This window comes from Alligator mississippiensis, chromosome 1, assembly GCF_030867095.1.
Source record: "Alligator mississippiensis isolate rAllMis1 chromosome 1, rAllMis1, whole genome shotgun sequence".
Taxonomy (NCBI): Eukaryota; Metazoa; Chordata; order Crocodylia; family Alligatoridae; genus Alligator; species Alligator mississippiensis.
In genome coordinates this window covers 87,985,640-88,011,144 of record NC_081824.1, presented here as the reverse complement: position 1 = coordinate 88,011,144, position 25,505 = coordinate 87,985,640, and the positions used below count along the sequence as shown (strand labels likewise).

The 25,505-nt window shown below is 40.1% G+C and overlaps 1 protein-coding gene across 1 annotated transcript in view; it reads right to left on the bottom strand.

Annotated features, from left to right (window-relative positions):
• The window catches only part of GRIK2 (glutamate ionotropic receptor kainate type subunit 2), a 687,728-nt gene that overhangs the window by 59,613 nt on the left and 602,610 nt on the right, over positions 1 to 25,505 (bottom strand). The window contains exon 15 of the mRNA XM_014611075.3: positions 4,553 to 4,778. Within this exon, the coding sequence (XP_014466561.1) occupies positions 4,553 to 4,778 (226 nt within the window). The remainder of the gene's footprint in view (positions 1 to 4,552; positions 4,779 to 25,505) is intronic.

The following is a 25,505-nucleotide window of genomic DNA, read 5'->3' as shown; positions in this document are numbered from 1 at the left end:
TTTTTGTTTGCTTTGCATGCATCTTCTCTGCTATCACTGTGTATCAGTAAAATTCGCCTATTATTGAATGGAGAGGTTGTGGTCAGTATCAGGTTTTGAGTCTGCCTGGAATAAGGTATGTGGGTCATAAATCCAGTGCCAGCTTATAGAAGCCCTTTTATTTGCCAGGTTTTTCTTTTCCAGAATACTAATATTTAACTGTACTTTATCACTCAGGTTTTTGGTTTTGTTTTTTTTTTTTAATATTTCCAGTTCCCTTTGTTTTACAATCTGAAATGATCATTTTTCCTTTAATCATTTTTTAAAAATCATGAACCAGATCTGAATTCTATCTTCCATCTTATCTATTAGACAAAATGTACTTACAGGTTCAATTTCCCTCATCAGTAGATGTACCCTCTCCTGGTTCATGGCACCAGGAAATATTCAAAGTCTGTGTTAAATTCCACAACCTTTTGGAGTCTTTCTCCCCTCCTTTTACTGATCTTGATCTGCAAGTCCAAGCTTAGCTGAATTTCTATAGATTGGTCCATTATCTAGTTCAGAGTGATGGCTGGCTCCAAATCACTTATCAAGGGCTTGTTCCCAACTCTCTTTTCTGAGAGAAAACCCGCCATCAGAGTTGAGAACTAATTTGCTGCTATCAGTATTCCTGTTCATCTTCATTTCTGTTCATCTTCCCAAGCTGTCACTTGAGTTATGGTTGTGAATAGAACCAAATAACTGGAAATGACCAAAGTAGAACCTTTCCATTTTGAAGTAAGTTTCAATTTTTCAAAATGTATTTTCATTCTTCATTGGAATGCAAACAAAATGTTTCTCACACGTTTGCAACAATGTGGATTCTAAGCTTAGCCACATATTTGGGATGCCAATATAGTCAGAGCAGGGTGGTCAAAGCACTGGCATGTGCCATTGCATATATGAACATGTTTATCCTTTCACCTGGTTCAAGTTCCTGGGTTTCCCGATTTACAATTCTTAATTCCAGGGACTTCAACCTGTATTTCCCATATGAGTATTCTAGCCACTAAGCTAGTGAATACAAGTTTCTTGTTATCCAAATGCAAATGTCAACAAAGTATTGTGGCTTCAAGAAAACAGCATACTTCATCAAAAATATTCCTCCAACAACCTCAACAAAAAGTCTCATATGGAGTTTCACTCTCAAAGATGGTGAGGTTTTGAATTATTTAATCTGTGACAATCCAACCTCTGCCTTCTGAGTCTCTCTGATTTACAAACTTGGAAGAAAACTGTAAATTATGTTTATTCTTGCTTCTCATTAGCACTCTATGGCTGCCAAAACAAAGACTTAATCTCCATCTTCAAGTCAACGTTTAGCCTTTTCTGAGATGCATTTAGATGCTTTATCATTACATTTTTAGTTCTTATAAAACCTTTCATGAAGTCTCTGTCTCCTTTTTTATCAGAACTTGCTTGAGTTCATTTTACTAATTTTCGAGTTGTCTTCTTTTACTTCATTTTTGCCATGTATGACTTGTGCATGCACGTCCATTATTTGCTCCACCCTGGTTCAACAGGAATACTGGTTTACAATTTCTCTCTAGGTCAATAGGAACCTATTATTTACTAACCTTGCCTATTATATACTAACCTATTATATACTGCCCTTTTCAATATGAGCCAATATTTACAGGCTTGCAGATTGTTTCCATTAGGAAGGAAAATTGATAATGAAGTCCAATATTTTCTACAATTCTCTTTATTTACAAAGAATGGGTATAGGTTCCTGTTTTCCTGAATAAAATAGGAATCAGATAGTCAGAAATGGTTTCTTTAGGAACTTTTTCCATGCAGTATTTTCACAAAAGCTCTGTCTTCACTTTTCTCAGTCACATTACAAGTGAATTTCTAGCTTCATCTTGGTTGTTCTGATTACTAACTGCAGCTCTAGTGTTTCTGATGGTTCTTTCATATATGCTTATTTATAGTATCTTCAATTAAATCAATTCTAGTCTCTGTTTTTATCATAACCTAGGACACACTGCTTCGATGAAGCACTGGCTGGAGTGGATGGGGAAGGGAGGAGGGGCAGAGGAAGGGCCATGGAGGGGCAGACCTGGAGAGAAGTAGAAAATTCCTGTGTTTTACTAGATGACATTAGAAATCAGATTCCAAACATTTATGTGCATCTGTTAGAGGGGATAAGGCATGAAGCAGAATACAATTAGGTCTGTGTCTGAGGTCACCTGGGATATGCAAAACTTCAATAGACTAGTTAACCTTCAAAGGAACTCACCTGAGACACGTGTGATTTCAACAGGCTAGTTAACCTTCAAAGAAACTATTCAGCTTTGATCCTAGCTTACATCAAGTAGGTCTATGTCCCACTCTTTGCTCAACTGCTGTGACAAATGTCAAGGTGCTCTTTAATACACTGGATCTGTCACTAGCATAGTGTTTCTGTATTATATGTATGGATAGATATTTTACCCAAGGGTTTTCATATACAGAAAGAAGAGGAAAGTCTTTCTAATACTTGCTTAACAACTAATGCTTAAGGGATACTATTAAACAATGCTAGAGGTCCTGGGTTTGCTAGATTGCAAGTTGGCTATGTTCCATACATATAATTTGAGAAAAAAGGTTATCCAGATCAATCTGCAGTCCATAACAATACTAAATATATGTGAGCTTCTTGCGGTACTTTCTAATTTATGTTTCTTTTCTTTTTTTAATTTGTTTTTCTCTGGTATTTTATTACAAAAAACAAATAAAAACACTTTGCTTTAAGAGACTGTCAGTCAAAAATCACCTATTAGCATGTTCCTGAGCTGGAATGCATGTACCCAAACCCCAGTTGCACCTGCAGGTTGTTAAACAGCTTGTATACTAAGGGTGTGTCTACAGGTTCATTAATGCACTGGAGTTAAAGCACATTAAGTTTAGTACTTGGATAACCAAGTACTAAATCAATGTGCAGTAACTCGCACTACTGCACAGTAGCACCAGTGCATGGATTTTTTTTTTTTTTTGGATGCCAGCTGCGCAGTAGCTTATTAGCACAGGTTTTGCCTGGTATGCTACTGCACAGTGTTATTAGGCTACTGAGCAGTTAGTGTCTCATGTAGAGGCACCCTACCCCAAGAATTCTACCCCAAGAAATAGGGGCAGAGGCCCAAGACCCATGCTGGTTATTTGCAGGAAGGAAACCACGACAACCACTGAGACTTGCCTATACACACCCAAAACAAACCACCAAAAAGATGAATATCACTTGCTAAAGGTTTCATTTTGTAACCATGCCCCTCATTGCTAGCTAAAGGAAAGATATCAGGTAACTATATACTAAAACAGCTAAAGCATCTCTTTGCACATACACTTACCCAATTGTCATGTCCTTTTGTTATAAATACTTATATGAGTTAGGCATATAATTGTATAACAGCTTTCCTAATATCCCTTTATATCATTATCATGATATGTGATATCACTTTCCTAGAATCCCTTTTCTAGAAGCCCTCTCTATCACTACCATGAGACCAACTATGATCTGCTATAGGAATTAAAGAATCACTTACAAGCAGAAGAATACAGTTGGGAACAAAACAGAATCACATGGACAGTTTTATGGAAAAAAAGTCTTCCAGATTAGAATCAGAGTCTTAACAATTAATGGTTCATAGCTTGAATAAACAGAACTATAATTTCCACAGAGGGACCTATTACAAACATATTCATTTATTGAAAAACATGGAACTATACAGCTATTAATATACAGCTGTATTAAAATTACAGAACATGTATGTGGCATAAAGATAAAACTTTTATTATTAGCTATCCATTGCTTGTTGTATAACCTTCCTTATTGTACTGCCTTGCCTTGAAAGAATTGCAACGCATTTTCCACACACAATTATTTACTGTACCTTTTTATTATGGGTGAAGTAAATGATAAGAATAAGGTATACTAGAGGAAAACAGAAGACACTCATATAAGTGTCAAAATGACGAGATTTTTATATTAAAAATAAACTGAAAGTAGAAAAAAAATTAAGCAAATCAACCGAAGACATTTCTGGACTGCGTAGGATAAATCTAGGTTACATACAGAAACTTTGCCTTTGTTTCATACTAGTTTCTGAGCTTCTTTAAAAAGATTGCCCTTTCTAAAATTCCCCAACAACGATGAATAGCCACATTTGCTTATGCAGTTACAGCACTAATTCATTTCTAATTGCTAATAAAAAAAACTACTTAATTAGCAGATTATATAATGATTTTTTTTTAAACTTTATGAAATTAAACTATTTCAGTTCATGTTTTTAGTTGCAGCAGACAGCTAAGGCAGAAGAATTAAATATGTAGGATTCCTGTCTTTTATGCCATAACCATTTTCCCCATTTTTAAGATGGATCAGATTTATAAATTCTGTCATAATATAAAACAATGTTTCACTAGATGGAGAAAAAAGGAGGAAATGCTAGTAGCATATGGAGAGCAGGACTGCCATACATTGGAGCTATTTTGTGCTATTGCTACAACCAAGATTAATGAACACAGAACAAATGGTTGACATATAACCTACCCATGGGAGTTCCGACGCCATAACCTTTTGAGTCTATCAGGCCTCCAATCTGTGTTAGGTTACAGTTCCGCTGTGTGACAAACTCAATGGTTGTTGACTCCATTAAAAAGGCATAATCAGAGGTGAGTACACGCTGGATACCTTCTTCATTACTTTTGACAAGCACTGACTGCCTCCTGCTACTCATAAAGGCCCACATCTTGTCATAAGTAGAGATTTTTGATTTCTGAAACATAAAATATTAAAATGCAATATTAATATAAGTGCTATATTTATAAAATTATGGAAAAATTCTCAACTAGTACAGGATTTGTAGCAATAATAATTTCTTAAATATTGTATGTCTACAGATGGGCAAGATTGTTGAATGGGCTCAGTCCCTTTTTAGACAAAATAACCTGCCAGATTTTCAAGATTGCTTATATTGGCAATTGTTCAGCTCTTTTGCAAATTTGGGGAAAAAACCCTGGACCCATTTTAAATACATAGCAAATCTTCCATTCACTTCAGTAGTCCTAGCATTTTCATCTCTGTCCATGTGTGTCACAGCTGGAACTGCTGAGCTTGTGACTTTGAGATGTTTGACTCTTATTTCAGTTCTTTAAACATCACTGAGCTTTTTAAAAAAAAAATGACCCGCAACATCTTGATTTTGAAGGTAGTCAAAGTGTTTGACTGGAACCAGCACTGAGCAAGGACCTGGAATCAGGAGAACAAGAGTTCTGTATCCAACTTGGCTATTTGGTCTGACTTCTCCTTTTGATACCTCGCTTTCCCTTCAATAAAATGATGATGTTAGTATTTACCCATCTTAAGGGTGAAACCTATATAAAGCTCTGAGTTATTATGATCCCTATTCTTTTGCATCATATTTCCCTCTCTTTCATCCAAGAATGTCCCAGGTCAAGGTGTATAAAAAGATGTGCTGTATTGTTATCGCTTAGTCAGTAAGCCAAGTGGAGAAAGCCAGTATAGAAGACTGGTATAACCAGACTCTTCAGGGAGTCACACCTCTGTTAGCCATAACCATAACTTCTTCTCCAGCTCTGGGAGAGACACTGAGCAAAGATTGACATTGCAAACCTTTTTGAATTTCAGCTGACTGGCAGCTGTAACTTCTGCCCCAAAGGAAAATTAGTGGTGGATGTGAGATATAAAGAGGAACATTTATTCAGAATAAGGATGACTTTGTATCCCTGCTGAGATACAATCCAAGGCTTATTTCAATCTGCCTGGGGACTTCAGCAAATCTATCATTCAAGCATTTGAACTAACTCCAGTAGCCAACACTAATAAAATTGAAGAGTTTTATGTCCCTCTGCAAGGGCTCACTGTTACTGTGCCAAAACATGATATGCTATTGATTGCGGAGAATTTCAATTGTGAATGTGGAGAAAAAAATATTTTTTATAAGAATATAATGGGAATAGAGAAGAACAAACAAACAAGATCTCCTTCTGGTCTAAGAATCAAACAATTCTTGCAAGCACTTGATATTAATATTACAATGTAAAGGAATATGTTTGAGCTCCATTTAACAGCTCCACGGGAAACAAAATTATGATATCATATAGTTAAGATGGAAAAACAATGTTTTCTAATAACTGCACAATTCTGAAAGTGCCCAAATCAACATTTATTTTCTTTTCATCATTTAAGCTCTACCCCAAGTGCATAGAACAATTTTTTTAGCCACTGTGAAATATCCTAAACAACACTGAAAACCGATACATGGAATGACTGAGGAAAACTATCAGACACATTCCTGATGTGTGCAGGAAAGAAAAACCAAATGAACTATAGGGGAAATGAAGTTCAAATATACCATGATGTTGCAAAAGGAATCACTGGGATGAAAACGTGTCGGAAATGGAAACAGTTGCTGTCTACTGATGCATTACAGTATGTGAAAAAAATGCAAGATGCTCAAAAATGAAAAGTATGCACTAAGACCCTCTATAGTAAGATGGATGAGAGAACTGATTTAATCACCTGGTAAAAAATCCCAGTTACATTGTAAAAGGAAATAACACCATAACAAGAGAATGTTTCTAGCAAAGATGGGACACTTGCGAGAATCATTAAAACAATGAAAAATAAATCAACATCTTATGCATTATTTGTGAGACAGCAGAAGACAGAGCAAAGTTTAGAATATTAATGCAAGGTACTATCCATCTATCTATCAAAACATGTAACCGTGAAGGACAGTGTGAAACATGGAATGACCTCACTTCATTTCTCATGCAGAAAGAAACAAAAAAAAATATCTCCCTTGTACTGCTTTTATTCATCCCAGAAAAGGTAAAGATTATAGATGAAATGAGGCCAGAGAAAACAGACAGCCCACTAGTGAGCACAGATCATATATTTGCAATATCTTTGTAGTACACTATTATAAAGGAGTTTTCAAAATTGCTTTATATACAACAGGGACACTTTTGACACAAAGAACAAGAGTTTGGTTTCAAAGTCACACAATCACAAATATAAATCTTATATTTTTCCTGTTTTTAGTAACTCTAATTGGAATCCATGAGTCAAAATATTACAGACATCACAGGTTTGTTTGATATAGAAAATGACACTACAATATGTACATAGCACTTCTGGTGGCTAAGATTCTGACTCCCATACTGATAGAAGCAGATGTCACAATTTAGACGATGTTTCCATCTTCCTTATCTGTGAGAGAATCTGATGAATTGACAAACAGGCTCCAATGATGAAGTGTATTATTTTATTTTGGTTAGCACAACAAAACGGTCATTATCTGACCTAACTGCAAATCACTTTCTCCACTGGAAGTAGTGCGTAGATGGGATAATGTGTGGTGACATGATTTATTACTCTTGTGTTCCCACAGTAACACAAGAGATAATGCAGTGTAGTAAATAGGGCTGTGCAATACAGCACCATTTTGTTTTCACTTCCATGTCACCATTTTGAAGGGACAGTGTTTTCTTTTGCTGTTTTGAAGCACTGCTCCATTGAATTTTGTCAACACTGTTTCGCTGTTTCAATGCATTTCGACGTTTTGCCCTTATGCTATAATGGGGAATCATGAAAATGCCTATAACTTTGTCATTTCTTTCCTGATTTGAATGAAAGCAACAGGGATGATGGCCCCTGCTGAGATCTATCAAATTTTAAGGAGATAGGTGCAGGGGTTTCTGGGAAACTGCACCTCCAACTGTTCAGAGCAAAACTCGTGTCACTTGTAAGTATGAAGGCACAGGGGGATGAAAACAGCAGGAGTGGTATCCCCTGCTGAGGCCATGAAGTCTGCTAGGTTTCAAGGAAATAGGTGCAGGGGTTTCTGGGAAACTGCACCTCAAGTTGCTGATAAGCAAAACCCATGATGTGTGACTTTGTGTGTGAGTTAAGGTGCAGCGGAGTGAAAACAGCAGGGATGGTAGCCCCTGCTGAGGTCATGAAGCCTGCCAAGTTTCAAGGAGATAGGTGCAGGGGTTTCTGGGAAGCTGCACCTCCAACTGTTCAGAGCAAAACTTGTGTCACTTGTAAGTGTGAAGGCACAGAGAAAGCTCAGTTCAAACAATGCTTTTTATGCTGTTTTTTTTGTCCCTCCCCCGGAGAACTGGGATTGGACGGGATCTCAGGGAAGGAGCACAGTCCTTCCCCCCCTCTTCCTCCTCCCTCTCCTTAGTTTCTGTTTAGCCGCAAGCAAGCCCAGCTTCAAAACTCGAAGCTTTTCAAAACTTTCGAAACATTTTGAGTGCCTTTGTTTCATTTCAAAGCTGTTTTGAAGCCTTTTGTTTCATTTTGATTGTGCTGTTTCGAACCCAAAATGCATCAAAACAGCTTTGAAACAAAACATCCATCAGAATTTCGCACGGCCCTATAAAGCAAGATGCCTATGCTTTGTAAAATGTGTATTAAATTGGAATACAAAACAGAAGATGGCAATGACCCTGAAATATCCTAAATAATTGGAAAACTGGAAATGAAGAGGTTAAGAAAATCAAGAAGTTCAGTTATCTGGTGCATGAAGGGAGCTATCACAATGACAACCAGAAGAGGCTGCCAACAGCATATTGAGTGCTCATAAATTAAAGATTATTTGAAGATAACTGTGTGTGTCAGGGATCATGAGTATAAGAATGGCTAAGCCTCTGACTTAGCCTATTGCTATGCATGTCGAGGAAGACTGGAGAGGCAAGGCAGCATCTTTAGTAAAGTGTTGTTATTACTATATACTGCAGTACTGGACAGAAAAGAAAAATGTCTGAGCAATGCGGCAATGTTGAATGAAATGGTGGAAAGAATAGCAGGATGCTGTGTGATTGCAAGGGATAATGTCAAAATAAAGAAAGATCAAAGGAAAGGCACAGGAAATATGGTAGCTAGACAACATCAAACATTGTGTTTGAGAGAGCAAAAGTGGATGAATATCTATCAGGAGTGTGTAATGCAAGAACGTTTTTTTTTTTTATAAAAGGATTTGTATTGTCCTTTTTTGCAATTTTAACAATAGAAAAATATGCTTTGATTATATCATATAATTTTGTTCCTAGCTTCTAAAAAACTTTAAATAGAATGGACAATATCTCAGGCTCAGATATAGCCACATAACCTCTTTTAATTCAGTAGAGTTGGGTGAGAATAAATGAAGGTAGAATACAGATAATTTATTGTATGCATATCATTTTCTCTCTGGAAGAAGAAAGTAATAAAGTAACAAACAAACAAACAGTCTCTCTCTTTCCCCTCCCCCTCCCATACTGACCCAGTCCCCATTCAACACACACCCAAGTTTTAGGGGCTAATTCACATATACCAATACTTTTACATTTCATGTAAATGAGAATTTGCCCTTAATAGTTTCATATTTGGTAGGATCAGAAGGGACCTGAGCAGATCATCAAGTCCGACCCCCTGCCATGGCAGGAAAGAGTACTGGGGTCAAACGACCCCGGCAAGGTGTTCATCCAGCCTCCTCTTAAAGACCCCCAGGGTAGGAGCCAGCACCACTTCTCTTGGAAATTAGTTCTAGAATGGGGGCAGCCATTTCACTGAGCTGCCTCACTCTGGCTTGATTGCCTTCTCCTGGACCAAAATATCTTCCCCGCTTGGTTGTGCTCTTCAAGAAAGCACTCTGCAATGCCTTGTTTGTGGCCTATTGGATAAAGCATTTTGCTGGGAAATGGAAGTTGCTGGTCCAACCCCCTTCTGGCTGAGGGGTACCTGGCCCTCCCACTCCCTAAAAAAGGACCCTATTTGACTTCAAGATAAGAGGACTGTCATGATCTTTGCTCTTCCATTTTACTTCTGGGAGTTGTGCACAGAATTGGACTATCCTACTCTACCTACGTGGAAAAAGAATTCAAACTATGCAGTTAAAAAGCTTTTGAAGTGTCTCTTGGGTGAATAAAGGTGTAACAGTATTTAGTTCTAAGTGTTTTTATGCAGTTACTTTACTGTGGGGCAGGCTTGAAGGTATGAGGAGAAAAAGCTAATTATGATACTTTAAAAGGGGAGGAACTTGCTGAGGACCTACTGAATCTCTTGTTATTATTTTGTCTGACCACTCTATCCTGCAGTAAGTGATAGCTAAGCTGCAGTAATGCACCCCCTGTTTCATTCAGGGGAAAAATGATAGCTTCACTAACCACAGGATAGGAGTAGACAGATGAAACAAGTTACAATGGATCAACTGACACATGCTCATGAGATGCAAGCTCTCTACTCCGTAAAACAGTATTACTTCTTCTCTCCCCACAGCTTAAATTCGCACAATTGCATTTTACCACAGGCCTTGTTAAATGTTTTACTGTGAGCCACACAAATGTTAATTGGCTTAGTGCTAGTTTGGAGCAGTCACACCTTTAGTCTAGAAACTATCTGTCTCCCACTCACACAGCTGTGATTTGCCACCAGAGGCCTGGTGAGCAGGGAGGTCCCTTAGAGCCTTACCCTTACAGCCTATGGGTATGTTTACACGTGTATTTACACACGCTTAAACTTAACATGGCTTTGCTTACAGTACATTAAGGTGATTTAGGCATGTGTCTACACATGGACCTGCTAATACACATTAAGGTACATTAAATTTAGGCATGAATAGCTCAGTCGCATTAGTCCATGTGTAGATGGGCTAATGTGCATTAACGCAGTGCGTGTCCATTGACACACACCACGTTAATGCGCATTAAGCGTCTACATGTGGGCTAATGGAACCTAGCTATTCACACCAAAATTTGATACTTGCTTTATGCAGGTATCAAATTTAGGCAGAATTAGCCTAAAATTGCCATTTTTAAGGTGCATTAAGGGTGCACACGTGTGGATATGTGCCCTTAATGTGCCTAAAAAATAGCTATTTTAGGTTAATCTCTCTTAAAAGAGGTATGTATAATGTGTAGACATGCCCTATGATTCTCTATGCTTCTAAGGCCAAGGCTGGGAGGGCAAGTGCCTAGCTCCCCTGGGCTAGCAGAGGGAGGCTGAAGCTGTGTTTGCTGCAGGTGGGGAGCTGATGGAAGTAAAAACCAAAGTAACTCCCATGAAACCAAATTAGCAGCTGGCTCCTGGGACCATTTCCCTGGGACTGAGGCTTGGCACTGGCTGCACTGGGGTGGGAGCAGCCCTGACAGGACAGCTAAGCTGTACCCAGCTCCTGCTGAGGCCACTGTCCTCATGATCTGGATCTGGAGCTGGTCTGTAGTTCACTGGTAGGTGACTGCATCCACTCCAGTGCAGAGGGAAGGAAGGAGGGAGCTTTGCAGAGGCAACAGGGCTGGCCAAGACATGCTAGCTCCCCCAAAGTTGGCTACACTGCACAGCTGGGAGCGGAATCCACATATAGACAGCTCCTGTGTCCACACGGGCAGTGGCAGAGACTTGTGCTTGCAGCATGAATCCACCTGTAGCTGCCCTGCCTCAAAACATCAGCTTCCCCCAACCCACAGCACCCACCGCCAGCTCTCACCATGCTGCATGTGGATCAGATGCATGGAGCAGGGCACTGCTGGAGCTGAGTAGCTCATGGCCTGCTGGAGCCTGGCCAGGGCTTGGGGCTCTCTAGGGCTGTCCACACTCTCCTCTGCTCCCCAGGGCTTGGCAGGGCAAGGAGGGGGGAGGCACAGGGTTCAGCAGTGGCTGTCCACCCAAACAGGCTCAGCACTGGGGGGGAAAGGTGCCCCACGCTGCCATTTCTGGACCAGGGGGCTGGAGGCTGGCAGAAACAGAAAAGCTGCAGCTCCAGTCCCTGGTCTATTCTACTAAGCAGACAGGGGTATGAGAGCCCATAGAACAGGAGGGTGGAGGAGAGGATGGGACACTGCACCCTGGGATACTGGAGGGCTTCAACTTGAGTGGCATATCTGTGGGGATTGGCCACACCTTAATTGAACAAGAGCTGAGTTGTGTGGATCAAAGATAATCCTGCCTTAAAGTGGCATAACTTTGAGCTGCCGTGTGAGTGCTTTAAGTTACTTTAGGGTGTTATTGTGTGAAAAATCCAGGAGTTAAGAGCTCCAGTAGCTGCCCAAAATTACCACATAGCAAGGTCCTACTAAACAGGCTATGTCAGTACTCATGAATTTCTGGATCTCAGTAGCTTTTCTGACAAGACTATGATTGCTATAAAAAAAAAAGCAACAGCTTGTAAGTGGCCCCTCTTTCTAACTCCGTACTTGATTTTCCTTTCACCTAAAACTATGACACTAGCTCATCTTTGAACTCAAAGCAAAGGATGAAAGACACCCTTTCATCTTATCAGCTTAGTCTCCTGGATTTCATGACCTCAGGGTGTATTTTTTTTAATCTGGACTGCTGAGTCCTATAAACCCTTAAGTGGACCTGACAATTTAGTTTTTGTTGTGTCAGCAGAAAACCAATAAAACCAGTGCATACAGGACTCTCTCCTTTGTAATGGCAGTTTTCATGGTCCATAGAGCACAAATGAAGAAAGGTAGAAAAGGTGTTCTTGCCAAGAATGGAGTTACAAGGAATGAAAAATGCAGTATTAGGAAAAATAAATTCTACTCTGCTGCCAGTTGTGCTGGCTTTTTGTTTTAGGAAAGAAAAATAGCAAAAATAATGTATAGGAAAAAAACTAATGAATTAACAGTTAATGCTGGATTAACTGTCATTAATAACATTTCACTAGCTGCTTTTGACCTGGAAATAAGTAAGGGTTTTATAGCGCTGAAATCATTAATGGATTTCAGAAAACTTCTTTCCTTTGTATCTCATGGAGTAATTTACAGACCTTTGCTGGATTATCACTTACACAATTACCCATTCTATAGGATATCGAGAAGAAAGCTAAGTGAATGGTGATACCTTTCACACTAACATAGGTCTTCTGTTTCATTAATACAAAGAACACATTATACAAATACAATTTCCTCTGCTTTTGAACAATGCCCTGTGCTCAAATTGCCTTAGAAAGGCAAATGAATTCTTCACTTCTGCTCCTTCTGCCTGTTGTCAAGTACAAATTAGAATTTAAGACTTGGCATGAGAACATTTGGCCTCCATTACATCCAAAAGCAGCCTTACCTTCTAAAAGCAACAAGACAATAATGTCATCAATATATGTATCACACCAGGAAGTTAAAGCTGAGAATTTAGAAGAAAAAAATACTGGATTAAAGAAAAGTTTCCTTATATCTGCTGAAGCGTGAATTTGTCACACCAATCTGTGTTTAACTGTAGCAGCACTCTCCTAACATCACTATCGACACTAATACTGTTCATGAAACACTTAATGATAAAGTTTATTACACAATATGCTAGGAGCACTCTGCTGCTGCTGTGATTTGAAACAAACTCATCAGGAAGCACTAGGACTCAAACTCACAGCATTCCATTGGAAGTCTGTTGAAGACCTCAGTACATAATTTAAAAAACCCCAAAAGAGTAATCCTTTTTTAAAATGTGTTGCTTATAGTCTTTAGGACTAAATATTGTGTCTTTATCCCAAGAGTGTTTTGAAAAGGTAATTAAAATCCCACTGACAATGTATCCCCTCAGTACTGGACTAAAATATCCATCAGAACTAATTGCTAGCTATTGTATGCCCATCAAAATCAGTCTAGTAGCATCAGACTGATTTATGCACATGGCTTCTTCCCAATCATCTCCATCTCATCAGTCCTGTCATTACAGATATTGAAAACAGTCCATACTTAAAATCTATACTGATGTTTAATACTGCTTTACGAAAGTGCTTGTACAAAATACGTGCCAATATCTAGTTTAAAGGCAGGCCACATCCATGCCATATTATAGTGAGTGGGGTTTAGGTCTAGCATTTCTTTCTTTTTCTATTACAGTAAATAAATTACCAACAATACTAGAACATATGTGCTGGGTAAGAACAGCTGAGTCTCTATCTGTAATTGTCTGACCTTGGTCACTAGAAAATTGGAGTTAATTCAGGCAAACAGGACTAATGCCATATGTGGTTCATATCAAAGGTGTAGCAGAGTCTAGTGTACTGATCTGAAAAGCAGTTTGTTTGTTAGCAAACCTGTCAGGTCTTGGAATAATTCTGGCAGTTTTATCTTGAAGCATCTGTGATCTCCTAAACAACATACTTGAGATGATAGACAATACAACACTCAGAGTTGCTATGCTCCAAACAACTGAGAGGTTAAAAAGGAATTGTAAAGGTCTAGGATGACAGATTGCAAAAAAAGGACATGGCTGCTTTTAAACCAAGATGATTGTGAAGGAATAGATCAATCAGTTTCATGTAGTTATAATATTACTGTTCCACTTCAACCCACAGCTCAGCTTTGCACTTTCAGTCCCTTGCATCCTGAAGCTCTCTCTAGGAACTACTGCCTTACTACCAGAGACACAATGGCAGAAGTTTATGGCCATAAATAGAGTCAGACGACTAACAAACATAAGCAACACATCTGAAAACCAGTAGTCTGAGACTTCTGAGGTGAGAAAATGTAACAAAAATTAACCCATTGTATTTATAGGTACTATTTAATATATTAAAAGCCTAGTCTCTAAGGTTGCCTGTACACATGCTGGACACCTGCTTCAATGTGTTCTGATCAGATAATAATTTGAAAGCAAATTCTAAACCAGCTCTACTAAATATATCACAGGACTTAGAGAGCTCAAACAATGCATATTTTAGTCATATATAAGTTAAAGTATCTAGATAGCTCTAGCTAAAAATCTTATTGCTGTTGAGGAAGGATGCAGTGTGTTTTTAATATACCTCAGTTTATTAAGTTATATTAATACATTTGTATCTTGTAGGCATTTGTAACCTGTGGGCTTCTCTAGATGGGCTTTTGTTGTCAGAGGAGCTCTTCAACCAGTCCACGCAAATGAAATAGAGTCCCCGAACAAACAAAATAAGCAAAGAAAAAACCCTGTTGTGTTGTTCTGTTTGGGGCACTGGCCCTGGCACAACAATCTGATTTCCTCCGTGTAGTCCGCCCCTTGCCTCTGGTTCACAACTCTTGCATCACAGTTCACTGCTCTGCTGCTCTTCTCTCCGGTGCTTTTAAGCTTTCAGGAAGACACTCCCCTGTTAGCAGCATGCTAACAGCTCCAGCTATTCAACATGACTGGATACCCCTTCTTAGGGAGACAGGCCACCCTGCTATAGCTCCAAAGGAGCTTTTTTCCTGCAAATAGAGAGCTGCACAAGTGGCTTGGAAAATTAGGGTTCTGATTTTTGTTTTCACCCCTCCCTTTTTCTCTCAACTAGAAAATCAGGCTTGATGGTCAAATGGATTGATCCAATATGGGAAGTTCTATGTTCCATCTTTTACGGTGAATATTACTTGCACTGATCCACTGCATGGCAGTTCTCAGGACTCTGATTGTGCTAATGATTCAATAGTATTTTCAGAAGTATTGAGGACAGCAGGCATTTCTTTCAGGGAAGTGCTTTGAACTTTACTAAAAGTGCATGCTGCATTGCTGCTATTAAACTGTAAGTAAAGAAGATTGTCAACGTAATGTCAAAAAGTCATTTTGCTATTGATCTGGTATCACGCTGATGGCAAAGTTTTTGAATGACAGTATGAGTGGATGGTAAATTAATATGTTTGTTAGCCTTACTGCCAAAACAGTTGAATCTCTTCTGGTGCCACTGAATTATTCCAAGTAGGTTCCAAGTGACAATGACATGTCAGTTCTTTAACCAAACTAAGTTTGTTCTTCATTTTATTATATAATTATTACATATGAAAAAATAGATAAACAATTTTATAAAGAGAATATGCAGTATATGTATGCATATGATAATTGCTGGGTGAATGACTGCCTTTAAAATGCTTTTGTTTTATTTTTAAAACAACTAGATGTGTAGTTAGTAACTATAATAAAAATAAATGCCATCATTATCCACAAGAAAACATTACAAACTGTATGGTTCAAAATCACATTTTAGGGCTAAAACTGATTACAAAAATCATCAAAACACTCAAAAAAACTAAGAGAATTTCCTCTACAAATTAAACTTTGTCACTAATGTTTCTTTAGTTTCCTTGCCATGTGATAAAAACAATTAATCACACAGCTCCTTTTGTAACACTGGGTGCTTGGACATGGGACAATGTCATGATGTACATAAGACAAAAAATTCCCTTTGTGTGGCTTCCTATATATAGATTCCATCCAGGAAGAGCACACACGAACTGCTGCAGCTTCCTTAGCCTGACGAAGGGTTTTTGAACCCGGAAGCTTGCTTAATAACTATTCTCCAACCATTTAGGTTGGTCTAATAAAAGATATCAAATTCACCCAAGGAACCTTGTCTGCCTAGCATCCTATATTACACATATGCAAGTTTTGGGGTTTTAAATGAGTCTGCATCATTGCAAACTAAACTGCATCCCGATTTAGGTTAGTTCACAATGTTACAACTTGGAATGTTGAAGCCATTAGTCCACTCATCCCCTGGCTGTGAGAGAGGTGAGCAGGCTCCTCAGAAAAAAGGGATCGGGCCCTTCACCATTTCTACCTTCAGCAGGGTCCTGTGGATGGCAGAATGCCTGGAGCCACCCAGGAACAGGTTCACTTGCCTCTGGGCTTCCAGTGTCCCACGCAACATCCCCACCACCTTCTCTGGCTGCCAGCACACACAGCCATCCTCCTGCTGTCTACCTGCACTGTTCCAGGGGAAAGCCAGCCCATTCCTGGGTGACCCTAGGCATCCTGCCAGCCACATAAGCTTTCTGAAGGCAGAAGTGGAAAAGGGCCTGATCCTTTTTTTGTGTGAAGCCTGCCCACCTCTCCCACAGCTGGGGGGTGATCTGACAAATTAATGGCACAATTAATGGCACCCCAACCGTGGGAGAGGTGGGCAGGCTCTGCAAAAAAAAAAAAAAAAAAAAAAGGATCAGGTCTCTCACCACTTCTGCCTTCAGCAGGTGCCTGTGGCCACCAGGACAATAACAGATATACAGTGACAAAAGAATAAAACCCACTGTTTCAATTAAAAACACGCCATTTCAATTTAGGGGAAATAGAATGCAACCCTAAGGACTAAAGCCCCTTGTACAAGCGCCTATTGTGATTTCACATTGATTTTTGAGAGAGATTAAAGGGGTCACAACATATTCTCTTTGGAAAACTGTTTAATTTTCTCACACGTAATAATTATAAAGCGAGGAACTGTGAACATTTATTTTACTTCTACCGCTTGTACCATTCCTCTTCTTCATTATCCTGGTTTATATTGCTTTGAAGGCACCTCAAGGAAAGCAAGCTGTTTGCAAGGAGGAGCAAAGTGAATAGCCAGGCTTTTGGAAAGTATCATGTTTGGAAAAGTTGCTGGAGTGGAAGAACTGAGAATTGTACAAGAAGTAGCAGCACAAGAAGCTTTCATAGTCATCAGAGATACTGAAAACATTTTTGGGATAGACCATCATATTCCATCCCATAATTAAATAGTAGAGATACATCTATACTGAATAGTTATCCTCTGATAAAAACAGTGCCAAGTCATGTAGTTTGCTACCAGTTTACCCCTCTGCCCCAGTATAAACACAGGTAAAAAAACTCATTTGACTGAGACTCCTGGACTACTTCATCTCATACAGCCACCAAATGGCTAATTGTAGTTAAACACTTTCTGTGTTTAACATTGCTGATGTGCATCAAATTTATTTAAACCTTAAGGTGTGCACAACATGAACCCATTTTCAACTTGTTCAGTCCCATATAATATAAAGTTTTAAAATTAGCAAAAGTATCAGAAAGCTAGAAAAATCAGTTGTACAAGCACCCATTGTCATTTCACATTTGACATTCTGCTCTACAAAAGTTGTTATTTTGAAGTGAGGCAAAAGGTATGGCAGGATGGTATCTTGAAACTAACTGGTTCAGAGACACATGAGTTTTCACAGGCAACAATTTACTGCATCAGATGCTAATCTGTTCTGTGACTTCAATATGAGATAGGTGTGTTTTCATTTGAACTATGTTTTCAGACTACATAAACAACACTGATCTCAAGGAGTGGGGTATATCAGTGGACTCCAGTCCATGCGTAGCATCTGAAAAGTAGGTCATTATCCACAAAAGCTTATGCCTTACTGAACTATAGTTAGTATAAGGTAGAGAGAGGTAGTTTACTATGTTAGTCTGGAGTGATGCAGAAAACACCACACAAGAAAGGAGAAGGTGCAAATCTGCCAGCTTTCTGCCAGTCTTTAAAGCACTACCCTCCCCTATCTTTTGTTTTTGTTTTATGTGAATGACATTTCTAGATAAATAATAGTTGACAGTATACCCCTTTTCCTACTCCAGATAGTTAAAAAAATAAATAATGAGAGTGCTCCACGTAGTCTTGTTTTCAAAATATTATCGTTTTGAAATACCAAAGGTAATATTAACTCTGCAAGGTCACAGATAAAATGGAAAATATAATTCTTAGACCTTTGGCAGCCTTACAGGAAATTTGGCAGACTAAACTGTATATTTTTCTTTTCCGTGAATCAATGGAACTCAGTAGGAAGTTGTATTAGTTTGTAAAGTACAAAAAACAAACAAAAGTAATTTCTCTATTCTCATCTGTTCAGAACATTTCATATATTTAGATTTAAAAAAAACTAGCATTTCAGATTATTTAATACAAAAAGGCATATATTAAGTGGCCAATAAAATGTTATTTCTCAGAATCAGCATAATGAAAAATGTTCTAACCTGGTGCCCTCAAGTCAGGTATTACAACATTAGCTCAAAGTATAACTTAAACATTCATAGATTCATAGATGTTAGGGTCGGAAGGGACCTCAATAGATCATCGAGTCCAACCCCTGCATAGGCAGGAAAGAGTGCTGGGTTCAGATGACCACAGCCAGATGCCCATCTAACCTCCTCTTGAAGACCTCCTCCATTGTCCCAAACCGGACCAATACTATGCATTTATTTTAGAATTTGTGTTACTGATTTGGCTTTTGTAATCCCTCTGGATAGGCAGTGCAAGCTACATTTAGATTTCTCATCCTTGGCTGCATCCACATGAGCAGGAATGTGTAGTTTGCAGTGCCTTTTGAGGTGCCACAAAATGTATGCTGTGCATGTTGATCCATTCACCACACTGCACATTTGCAGTGCAGTGGCAAACTTAGATACTGGGAAATGCCAGTATCTAAAAAAAAAAAAATGCACCAAAAAAAGTGCCTTGCTGCATGTGGCTACAGTGTGGACCTCCTGAAATCGGAGCCTGGTCAGTCAGTCAGGCTCCAGCTACTGGCCAGGCTTCGTGTGTCCAGATGGCCACCACTTCAGACCCAGAAAGCCCCCAGAACCCAAGGTAAGGCTGCTAAGGCCAGCTCAGGTGCTGGCCCAGCCTTTCCTAGTCCACCTGGGGCAATTTCCCATGCACCAGAGCTCACATGCAAGGCATTCCCAGGGACAAGTAGCAGCAGCATAATTATGTGCCACTGTTATTTGTCCCCAGGGAAATGCATGCTCCTGCTCATGGAGACATGCCCTTTATGTTTATATGAATTGTGGTATTTGATATAGCTGTCTTTCTTAAAATTATAGTAGGGCCCTGTTTACATAACAGAATACTGATTTTCAGATGTTATTTCTTAAGACCTGGGACATGGTCAAAGCCAAAAAGTCTGAGAAGTAATCCCTGAAAACTAGCATCTGACGTGGAGTTGGTTAATAGATAGTCATAAGCCTGGCTTTTCTAGACAATGATGAAGAAGAGGCCTGTAGCAAGAATAACTCCTAGGAATGGGTCTATTTGAAGGAGAATATTTCAGTTGGGAAATTAACTGAAAGACAGTATCTTTAGGATATTGGCTTTGTAGTCTTTATATCTGAAAGGAAGTATATCTTCTTCTAGTTATAACTGCAGCAGGACAGCATTCAGGTCTGGTATACAAATATATCCTTGGAGGCAGGAAATTATATGAATAGCATGAGCTCCTCAAGAATCTAATGGATACTATATATAAATGGCTAGATAAAAAAAATATACTTAAGCCTCGCCATGGGAGTAAATTTTCCAGGGCAAAAGGTGCTTTGAACCCTCAACTGGTGGGCTAAATATTCTGACTGACAGGAAAAGTTGCAGGAAGCCTTGACAGGGAGACCAGAGGGAACAGCTGGTTTCTAACTGGTGAGATAAAGAGCTGAATTCTTAGAGTTTAGGGTGATGCAGGGGTGAGGTAAAATCATTGTTTTGATTTTTTTTGTTTATACCTATATCTCTGTATGCGTCTCAAACATATTGTTACTGATTTCTTGTTTTTATAATTAATCTTTTTGTCATCTTTTATAACTTACTATTGTCATTGCTAAGTGTGATTTCAGAGCATTTGACCATACAGGGAGGCCTTTTCTATGGAAGGGGATATCTAAAATTTCTGAGTCCATGACCAGACAAAGGTATGATTCTTTTAACTGGCAAAATCCATTCTACTAAGATTTGGCAAGACTTGGATGATGTGGGTAAAGCTGAGGCACAATAGGTCAGGGAGGTGACCTTAGAGCAACTCAGCCTGTTCTCAGTAGTAAAGTAGCAGGTGGCAGAGAGGGATATGAAGCCGATGGGCACCTCTGAAGGTGTGAGAACACCCTGGGAGTATGTTTCAAAGGTGTACCTGGACAAATCTGGGGTCTCAGACACACACACACACACACACACACACAGAGTCTCTGGCTCAAGTTAAGCAGAGCTTTAACTTGAAGTTGTCTAGCCCATTAGAAGAACAGGATGAAATCAATGCACTGAGGATGCAGCAATTCTCTGTTGTTAATACAAACATTCTGCACTGCTTAATGTATGCCTTGCATTACTGCCACTCTGAGCTGAGTTAGACTAACTCGAGGGGAATTATCTCACGTATAGAAAAATCTGTAGATGCTGCAAAGGAAACAAGCTCATAGAGGCTAATTCCTGTTCCAATAAGGAACTACAGAGTACATGATGCCATGATAGCTCAGCTCAAAATGAGGTAGATTCCTTTCCAGTTTAAGTCAAAACTGTTCTTATCATCATGGGTAAGAGGGCCTTTTACTATTTTGCTCTTATGAGAGGGAAGTGTAAAGGGGGAGGGTGCACATTCCCCACTCTGTAGCATAGGACCCAAATGCCTGAGCAGTCCCTGCATGCCAGTGCCTTTCTCCAACCTCTAAAAATGAGTGGTATTGTAAGTGTGTTAATAACAATTAAGTGGCAAAATAAATCTTGACTGACTTAGATCTACACTAGGGGTGTATATAGAAGTGCTCTATGCACATTTTACCGTGCTGCAATTTAGAGCACTTTTTATAGCACTATAAAGTTACAGCACTCATACACAAGACAGAAGCGCAGTTTTTGGAGGGAGAAGGGCCTCTGAGTCTCCCTATACTTTCCAGGCTAGGAGGCAGGGGGCATTCTGAAGCCTCCTGAGGCTGCGGGAGACTACAGGCAGCATCAGATGGGTGGAGAAGGTAGAACTGGGCACAGAACAGGAGAACAGCAGGGGCACAGAGAGGGAAAGGGCAGCAGGTAGAAGTGAGGTAGGGAGGGAAAAGGTGCCATTTCAGCCCTGGATCCCCCTAAACTGTGGCTGTTCTGGAGCATGGGTATTTGATAAGCTCCCCCATTCTTAATCATACCATGCCAGGAGAGAGTGGGTCCCCAGCTGGGCAGGACAACATGGAGCCAGTCAGTGCCAATGCTTCCCTCCTGCCTGGGCTGAGCAGACTTGAACTAACCCCCTTCCCCCCACCCCTCTCAAGTCCAAAGCTTGTTCCAGCTTCAAGCTCCACCAGGCACCCACTGATTTTCTGAGATGGCAAAAGCCCCCAGCACAGAGCCAGTCCCTCCAGTTGCAAATGCCAGCCATACTTTCAGAAAGTGGATGTGCCCTCCCCTCTCCTCCCCACCAGGTCCCTTCTGGCCAGCTCACTGTTATCTCATTTGGCTGACGAGCAGGGTGGGTTGTCAGCTTTTCCAGGCTTGGCTAGTGCTCCTGAGCCACCCCTGGTGGAGCCAGAGAGCACTAACCAAGCTCACAGAACCCATGGGATACTGGCAGAACCACCAGAAAACTGATCATCATACAGAAGTTATTTAAAGCATTATAGGTTGCTGAAGTGCTGTAAAATACAGCACTTTAAATTTAATATCTCATTTAACAAGGGTTAATTTAAAGTGCTGTCATTTGTTAAGTGCTGTAAAGCCATGCACTTCTGTTTAGTCACAGCAATAGAGTGCTTGAAATGGTGAAAAAAACAACTTATGCACACACCCTAAGTGCTAAGAGGTGTTTTATCATGGTTTAATGTAAATATAGGGGTTGGAACAGAAGTTACACATAAATCAGTTTCAGTGATCAGAAACTAGTTTAAAATCTGTAAAAAAACCAGAAGTTCAGTGTACATGAACCACTTTCACAGTGGCCAAAACAAGTTTAAAATAAACCTGGATCAATGTAGTCTCAGACTTAACTGATTTAGGTTAAACCAGTTTATGGAACTTGTGTCCCAGATTCCTTCCTGGTTTGAGTTAACTCAGTCCCCCAGCATCCTAGGACACTTTGCAGTCATAGACTGTGCTGTCTGCTCCAGTGGAACAGGGACCTATCCACCTCTTTACTCCAAATCCTCTTCTTTCCCATGTCCGTCAGCCAATGGGGAGTGGGGAGGAACAGGGGAACAGACCCACAGACCTGCCTAGCCCAGGTCTATGCAGCACATGAGGAGGAGAAATCTCTATTGCGGGGGCTTGAAATCCCTTCACGGCCCTCCCCACACTGGGGGCAGCCCAGGGAGCTGGGAGTATTACCCACCCACCTACACTGCACAGCTGCTGGCCTTAGCTACTGTCACAGGTTGCAAGGGCAAGGAGTTCCCTTGGCCCCAGGGGTGCAGCACTAGGGAGCCTCTGCTGAGGGGAATCCCCCCCCCCCCCACACACACACCCTGCTCAGCCGTGGATTGCTTCAGCTGCTACAACGGGAAGGAGGGAGAAGGAGTCGTTTGGGCCAGGTACCTGCCCATGCTGCCCAGCATAGGGGCACCAGAAAGCCTCTACCCTGAGGGCTTCCACCCACTCCAGCCCAGGGTCCCCCAGCTTGGGTCAGCCCCAGGGAGCTTAGGGGACTTCTTCCCCTCCCAAACCCTACAGCTGCTTGCCTCAGCTACTGTGAGTCTCAGGGATAGCCTGGGGCAGTCTCAGAGAGCTAAGGGAGATTCTCCCACTCCTCCCCAGCTGGTTTTATCTCATTTTGCAAAGGCCAGGAGGGTGGGAGATATGCTTTAGCATTTTCCACCTACTGGCCTGCATAAGCGTAGGCCTCCCCCTGTTTTTTCCAATTGAAAACTTGACCGTCAGTTCAGTTGGTTATTGGGTCAATCTATGAAGCTTAGAGGAAGCTTCCTAGATTGAATTGATTCTGCCTTGAGCTTTTTGACTGTCTATACTTAGGCAAGTTAATATGCTTTATAACACAAGTTATTTTCCATGTGTAGACAAAGCCTCAAAGATGGGCCAGGACAAATAACTCCTTATATTACTATTATTAATAACAACAATTTGGAGGTTCCTTGACTTCAGAACAAGACAGGTATGCTTTTATTTGGATATTTTCAGATGGCATGAACATAACACACATTTTAAATGAGGTATTTTTCTTGCTGTTTACAATAGATTGATACATTCCTCATACCTATTCTTATTCCTTTTCTTCCTGGCTAAGAACATCTGCAGAGATATTGGATTGCTAACATTTTGAAATGGCAGCACAGTCTTACTCTGTTATATGTATGAAGCCCAGTCATTTTAAAACTCCTCCTTTATTCTATAGAAAAGTTACTAAAAACAGCCTAAGGAAACTCAATTTCTTTGTTCAAAAACAAGTTTTCACAGTTCTGTTTGATCTTTCTCTAGAATTTTCCATAGCTCTCTTCATATTGATTAGGGAAAAAATGAGGTTTATTTTATCTCGATATTTCAGTCCTGAGTGCTTGTCTTAAAAAGCTCTGCTGAGAATTCATTAAAACTTGCCCACTGTGCTTCGGCAATCTGAATCTGATTTTGTGACCTTTATGTCTTGCTTTAAAAATTTCAATCTGTTTTAAATCACTAGCTTAGGGTATTTTTTTCTCTTTTGCCCGCACCAAAACACTCCCTGTTGACCTCAGCTGCTTTGACACTCACCCACATATAGTGTGATTAATGCCTAAAGTAAAGATATATTAAGCATACGCTTTGACCAGCTCATTATTTTTCTCCTTTGTTATTTTTTTCTCTCTTTCAGTGTTTTTTTTTTTTTTTATTTGATATGTATGAATTTGCTTCAGACTGGAAGCTGACAAGAGGCTTATGGCAATCTTATTTCCCTCCTCTCCCTTCCCTCCCCGCCTTAAATGGGCTTTATCTAAGCAATTCCAAATACTATAGCCTAGTGCAGTACCTTTTCTTTTTTGGTTCACAGAGCAATCCATTTATGTAAAGCATCTAGTGATGGAGAAGGGACTAATATGAACTCATGCATAAATTTACTCTTCTTTGAGATCAACTTTCTGACCTTCTCTGAAGACAATGATTAAGCTATTGCTTCCTGTCTACACAATTCTTCCAGACTGATTTACTCGCTATATGCTAGTCATCTTTATTGTTTTTATTTTCCATTAATATTAATATTTAGTGCTGAGGGGAGCCACAAGAAAGCTAGCAGATCACATTACTTAATGGATATAAGGTGAAAACATCAGTAGATTTTTTTTCCTGATGTCTACTCTATCCTACAATTAATTATACATTAGTGTCCACGAATCTTACAAACTACACATAAACAGACATGCTAAACCCTTTTGTGTGTGTTTGTAGGTTGAGGACATTAGGCTGCTGAGAGCAAATCCAGTTTTCAGATCTCCTCTAGCAATAAATTAAATCAGTGGCACTGATTTATGGCACTGATAGTATAACGTGGCATGTGCATGTGGAGCATGAGCCTCCAGTGCCCATTAAGAAGGGACACAAGAATGGAGGATCCCCAGGGAGTCTGTTGGGTGGCAGCTGTGCTGTGGCTGCACTGTTGTGCACTGCTGTGGCAGCAAAGTGCAGGGACACCACGCTGCAGCTGTAACAGCAGCAGGTAACACTACCTTGCCCTCTCTCCCTGCTATCCCCACTGCCCCAGCAGGATTTAGCACAGGTCTCCCCACAGCACCTGAAGGGTTTTTTCCCAGGAAGGAAAACCTCCTCCTTACTACTCTTTATGGCACTAGATATGAAGAGAATTTTATGTGCCTGCATGTGTGTACACAATGTCAAGCACCTAAACCTAAGCATCTATGCACAACTGAAATGCAAACAACAAGAACAACAACAACAAGGTGCCAAGGGCCTGCAGCAAGGCAGTAGCTGTAGACTTTAAGACAGCCAACTTCAATGAGTTGAGGAGATTAGTGGGAGAGGCACTGGGGTCCTGAAGAGTAGGGGAACTCAGTGCCCAAGATGAGTGGTTGTTGCTTAAGGAGACGATAA